The sequence below is a fragment of the Octodon degus genome, unplaced genomic scaffold, assembly GCF_000260255.1.
Source record: "Octodon degus isolate 3935 unplaced genomic scaffold, OctDeg1.0 scaffold00016, whole genome shotgun sequence".
NCBI lineage: Eukaryota > Metazoa > Chordata > Mammalia > Rodentia > Octodontidae > Octodon > Octodon degus.
This window is the reverse complement of record NW_004524592.1, coordinates 14,587,446-14,593,765: the sequence shown is the minus strand read 5'-3', so window position 1 is coordinate 14,593,765 and position 6,320 is coordinate 14,587,446. Positions and strand designations below refer to the sequence as shown.

The following is a 6,320-nucleotide window of genomic DNA, read 5'->3' as shown; positions in this document are numbered from 1 at the left end:
TGGTACCTGTATATTTTATTTTATTTATTTATTTTTGGTGGAACCAGGGATTGAACTCAGGTCCTTGCGCTTGCCAGGCAAGCACTTATTCCACTGAGCCATCTCCCCGGCCCCTGTATATTTTAATGAACTTAATCTTTTCCATGATTCTGCTCCTAAACCAAATTGGACAAGAATCAAATCAAATTTCCCCATAAGGCCAACATTGAATCTAACCATTGAATTTATTTTGTTGTTGTTTTTGAGACAGTTTCACTATGCAGTTCAGGCTCTGTTGTATGTTACGGGTTGGTGCTAAAAGACACACAAGAAGACCTGATGAATGTAGCTTCAGAGATCTCACTGAGATTAGTCTCTCTCCAAGTGAGCCCAGAGCCTCAGAAGCATCTCACATTTATTGAGGGGTAAAGGTAGAGTAAGGAATGTGAATACAAATTAATATCTCTAACACTAGGCTCACACAAATGCTAGCTGGTAACATCCCAAGCAAGAGAGCAAAGGACAAGACCCCTACAAGAGAAGCTGTTATCTGCAGCCTTGAGTCCCAGCTTTCTGGGAATTTGCAAACAGATGGCAACTCTCCTTGGGCTCTGTCTATTGTTCCCTGCTCTCTTGGAACATCAGGCTTTTGTCTCAAATCTATATATCTACAAGGCTTGCCTTGAACTCACTGTGGAAGAATGAATGTGAGCCATCAGTCACTCAGTTAATAGGCAGAGCCTAATTATCAGACACATTGGTAAGGAAGTACTTTTTAGCTTTCTTTGTTCTGTATTGTTTAGGAAATGTGTGTATACTAGATATAGTATATCTGTATACGAAAAAGTCTATTAGATAATAAAGATGTATACTTTCCTACTTTCAGGTTTGGTCTGAGATTGGAAAAGGCTTTCTAGATGGGTCACTTGATAAAAGTGCAACTCGGAAGAAGCAATATGAAGATGGTAAGTTTGGCCACCCTTATTTTTTTTAAAGGACAAAAGCAGGTATTCCACTTTTAGTAGGGTTATCTATGATGAAAAGATTATTAGTCATTTATAAATTCTCATTTTATGCGCTTCCCCACATTTACTGCAGTGAACATTTTTCTTCTTTAACAAAAGGTCTGGGGAAAAATGTTCTCCAAACCTTTTGTTAAAGAAAAATGTTAGTAAAAAAGCCTCTGTTTCTCTTGTGGAATTAGTACACTTTAAAGGAGTCATTGAAAGTGTAAGGATACAATCCAAAAAAAAGCAGCTTGAAACTGGGCATAGTGGTACATGCCTAGAATCAGCACTCTGGAGGCTGAGGCAGAAGGATCACAGGCCAACCTGGGCTACTTAGACCCTGCCTTAAAAAACCCCAACAATAAAAATTCCAAAACATATTGAATCACAAATAATGAATTGTCTAAAAGAAGAAAATATTCATGAAATTATTTATTGTAATACTGTTTCTGCAAGTAGAAAAGCAAATGCCTCACATTATAGGAATTATTAAAGAAATAATATCAGCATGTTTTAAGTATTGCACAGATACTTGTAAATATTGTACAGATACTTATAAAGAGAAGACAAAGAATAAAAAATTCTTGCTTGCTTCAGTAGTATATAGACTAAAGAAAATTTTTGCCATTATAACGTTAAGTAAAAATGTTTTTGAAGTTGTTGGGCATCAATCACAACTTTATAAAATTTACAAAGAAAAATAGTGCTTTTAGTTTAAGATAGTCCCTTTACATTATTTCCTTTTACACAGTTGTTTTTCCGCATTTTCTGTCAGTGGGTGAATGGTTGTTAATGTTTAACATTTTTATTCTGACCTGTTGCAATTCCTTTTTTTTTTTGGTAGCAGACAGGGTAAATTAAAATAAGCTAATGGAGTACTGCGGCATACATCCATAATCCTAGCTATTTCATAAGCTGAGGTAGAGTTGCTTGAGCCTGGATGTTTAAGGCCAGTCTGGGCAACATAGTGAGACCCTCCTTCATTTAAAGAGGGGGGGGAAATATTTTCATGTACAGTATAATAGTACTACATCGTAGAATTCTTTCTTTTAACAAATATTTGTGACTTTCTGTCTTGCCATGTAGTCCAAGCTGGTAATCAAAACTCACTATGAGATCCAGAGTGACTTTGAACTTGTGATCCTCCTGCCTCAAGCCTTGCAAGTGGTGGGATTGAAGGCATGCAGTGCCACCCTGAGTCTAAGCCCTACTCTATGCACAGACAATAAAATCTTCATCCTTACTAGTTTCCTATCCTAGTAATTCTTATTTTCTCTCCTGTATTTTAGGGCAGGGTCTACAGGGTGTTCAGGGTCTTACTACTAGATTGAACTTGCAGTGTTTCTCCTGTTTACAGCCTCCCAAGTGCTAGGATTACAGGTGCGTGTGCAACCACACCCAGTCACTGTCTCATTGTACCATGGGGGTGGGGCCAGCACAGTATGCCCAGGGATTGGACCCAGCAGCTGCCTATCCTAGTAATTCTTGATGTCCAACACAAGTATTTATTTATTTAGGTATTGGGGATCAAACGTAGGACCTTGTATTTCCCAGGAAGGTGTTTATCTTCCTTGTGTTTAGATCACTAAGATACCTTGCCAGCCCAAGTGTTTTAAAGAGCCAGTTGAATTGATAGCTTCTGCTGTTCTGTTTTCATACTATTCTGATCATCTTGATGGATACACTGACATTAATTTCCTTGATAAAAATGTGTGTGTCAGGTCTAGCCAAATAGCTCAGCGGATTAAAGTGCCTAAAAGCAGGTGCAAGGGCCAGGAATTGAGACTGGGTGAAGTGGTGTGCGCCTGTAATCCCAGCTCTTCAGAGGCTGTAAACAGGTGGATCACTAGGAGTCTGATCCAACAGTGAGACCCTGAATACCCTGTAGACCCTGCCCTAAAATGCAAAAAAAAAAAAAAAAAAGTGTGTTAGAAATACTGGTTAAATTCATGTGAAATGAAAATAATGTATATACCTTTTGAGTCTAAGTAAAAGTAAATTGTCTAGTATATGTTCTTGGGGAATTACATGAGCAAAGATATAATTTGAGCTTATACTGAAAATGGGTTTTCTCATTGGCAGTGCTGGGCTCAGATCCAGAGCCTTGAGCATGCTGGACAAGTGTTATACCACTGATCTCTATCCCAAGCCTCAGGTTGTGGTATCTATCAATGCAATCCCATGGCTTCATCACAGTTTCCTTTGCTTACATGAATAATAAACAGCCTGCTCTGTACATTAGAATCACCTGGGAGACATAAAAGCTGAAGACTGGGACTGGGGAGATAGCTTGGCAGTCTAAGTGCCTGCCTGGCAAGTATAAGGATCCAAGTTTGATCCCTGGTACTGTATACCATGCTGGCCCTGGAACCCTGGGTGTGCTAAGCTAGCCACGGAAACGGTGTGGTGGTGCACACCTGTAATCCCAGTGCTGCGGAGGCTGAGACAGGAGGATCACTACAAGTCTGAGCTGTGTAGCAAGACCCTAGACCAAATAAATGAATAAATAAGTAAATGTTTTTTTAAAAAAATGCTGAAAATGAGACCCCACCTTAGACCAATTTACTCTAAACCCTGCTCATTATATAGCTTTGACAAGCTTTCCAAGTTATCCTACTGTACTCTATTGTATGAAGAATGTACAGCAGTAATCCCCAAACTTTGCTTCATGCTCAAACTTTGAAAGTACTGAGGCCTAGCTTTTACCTCTACACATTCAGACCTAACTGGTGTGAGGTGTGACTTGTTTTTTACTGGAAGCTTCTTAGGTGATTCTCATATGGTGCAAAGTTTAGCTTCTTCATTTTTTGTTGTTTATAATATCTCATTGTGTTACATTAATTCAGTTTTATAAATACCTAGGAGAAAATTGTTTAAGTGCTGGAGAGATGTCAGTGAATAAACAAGTAAAAATTCTGGCCCTTGTGGCCACACTGTTGTGGAAAGAGACAATGGTGTAAACAAGTAAACTGAGGTGTTGAAAGGTAGGAAATGCTAAGGAGAAATGTAGAACTGGAATGGAGATGGACAGTGCTGGGTAAGAGGGTGCAATTTTAAGTAGTTCTCAGCATAGGCCTCCACACAGGCCTTGCCAAGATCATATTGTTTGAATAGTTGTAAAAGATGAGGAAACCAGTCATGCAGGCCATTTGAATGCCTCGATGTCTCAAGGAAGAAGATTTCATGTAGAGGAAATGTAGTTGCAGAGTCTTCAAGGGGGGATGCTTTCTGCTGTGTCAGATGATAGTATGGCTAACATGAATTATGAGAGGAGCAGAAGGGGCTGATGTCAAAAGACTGGGGAGAGGTACCGCATTTGCTTATAGACCATCATGTGACTAGGTTGTTACTCTGAGCCATAGTGCTGTTGAGCAGTTGTGGGCTCAGTTATGTTTTGAGAGGATTGCTCTGGCTTTTGTGATAGACTGCTGAGGTGCAGACCAGGAGCAGGGAGATGACTTGGGTGGCTGTTCATTGAAATGCACAAATGAGGTAATATGACTTGGGCCAGATGGAAGGCAGCATAAAATAAAAGACAATAATAACAACTAAAAGAATAATCCTGTACTTGAAAACAGAACCATCAACATTAGCTGACAGAACAAATGAATGTAAGAGGCAGACAATGAAGTTTTAGGCCTGAAAATGAAGTCAGATGGTGAGCCACCTCCCCAGTCCTTAATTTTTACTTTTACCATTTTCTTTTGAGACAAGTCTTGCTAAGTAACTAAGTTGCCCAAATAGGCCCAAACCTGTGATTCTCCAGCTGGGATTTTCGGAGTGTACCACCATGCCTGACTTATATATTTTAAATGTAACAAAAACTAGGAAGAAAACAAAGATACATTCAGGTAGAAATTAGCATTTTAAAATTATTGATTAGGGCCGGGGAGATAGCTCAGTAGAATAAGTGCTTGCCTGGCAAGCACAAGGTCCTGAGTTCAATCCCTGGTACCATAAAATAACTAATAAAATAAAATAAAATAAAACTGTTGATTATTGGGCTAGTAGTGTAGTCCAGTGGTATGTACTTGTTTACGTGAGGCCTTGGGTTTAGTCCCTAGCCCTGGGAAAAAAATTTTGGTTATTATCTCTAAAGGTTTTATTTTGCACATGAAACATTGTGCAGGTTTATTTTTAGACAGTGTAATCTCCACAAATGCTTACGTTCTAAATTTTTTTTTTTTCTTTAAGCACTTACACATTTGGAAGCTATTTTAAAGAAAATCATAAAAGAACGAAAAGAAAAGAGCTTCAGTCAACATATTTTCATTGACTCCTTAGTACAGGGAAACCTTAATGACCAACAGGTGATGTAATTGTTAACCATTTATCAAATAAAAGTAATCCACATGTGTAGCATGTGCTTTTCATTTACTTTAGTCTGCATGCCCTCCTGGAATTCAGTAGCTTTTCTTTTATTGGACACCATGAATAGTACCAAGTATTCAGTCTACTTTTATAGTACTTAGCCCTTTGAGACAGCTGTATGTTATTTAATATTTGGGTAAACAAATGTTGAGGCTAGTTCTCTGGTCATAAAAGAGAAGGATTTTTATAAGCCTTTCTAGACTAAGCCACTTGGTTTCCAAATGACCTGCCTGGTCATTTCCACAGTGACCGGTTTTGGCAGCTGGGCTTATTTGCAATGTTTGTCTATTGTCACTGGGACTCCACTGCATTTGTGGTGTTATGAGGCAAAGGACAGGGATGGAATCATTTCCACAGCCATTCACTATAGAAATCTTCTGCTTCATTCAGCACATCCAATTCTTGGTGGCCAGAAGTTATTTTCTGGGTCTATATTGGTACATAAATTGAATGAGGCCCCAAGGATAGTGCTGAGTTCTGTTCTACTATTCACCAAACCAACCCAGAAAAATAGAACTGAACCAGTTTGTCAAAGCGTAACATTACCAACAACTAAATGTTTATTGCATTCAAAAGACAATGTAATGTTTGGGTTATTTTACCTTTATATTTCCATATTAATCAGGGTATAGAAATAATATACTTATTTTCCCCTTTTGTTGACCCTAATGTTATACTCTGGATTATCTTAATAGGATCTAGCATAGACCATCTTAACATTTCCTACATCTAAACTTAGTTTTATTTCTTAGATCCTAGAAGACAGTATGGTATTTTCTCTGGCTGGTTGCATAATAACTGCAAAATGTAAGTATAAATTGAGTTCCTTTTCAGATGGATTACCAAATATATAAGGGTTAAGTTGTTCTAAAATAAAAGAAACACTGTCTGCAAGACCTCTTTGTAACATTCCTTACCTGCTTTTTATTCTTGGTTAACACAGGTGCTTTTTTTTTTTTTTTT

At 38.2% G+C, this 6,320-nt stretch overlaps 1 protein-coding gene across 1 annotated transcript in view; it reads left to right on the top strand.

The window, feature by feature from the left end:
* LOC101560675 (cytochrome P450 20A1) overlaps positions 1–6,320 on the top strand; it is a 64,177-nt gene that overhangs the window by 42,117 nt on the left and 15,740 nt on the right. Inside the window, exons 6-8 of the mRNA XM_023710160.1 lie at positions 866–944; positions 5,181–5,296; positions 6,110–6,164. Of these exons, the coding sequence (XP_023565928.1) occupies positions 866–944; positions 5,181–5,296; positions 6,110–6,164 (250 nt within the window). The remainder of the gene's footprint in view (positions 1–865; positions 945–5,180; positions 5,297–6,109; positions 6,165–6,320) is intronic.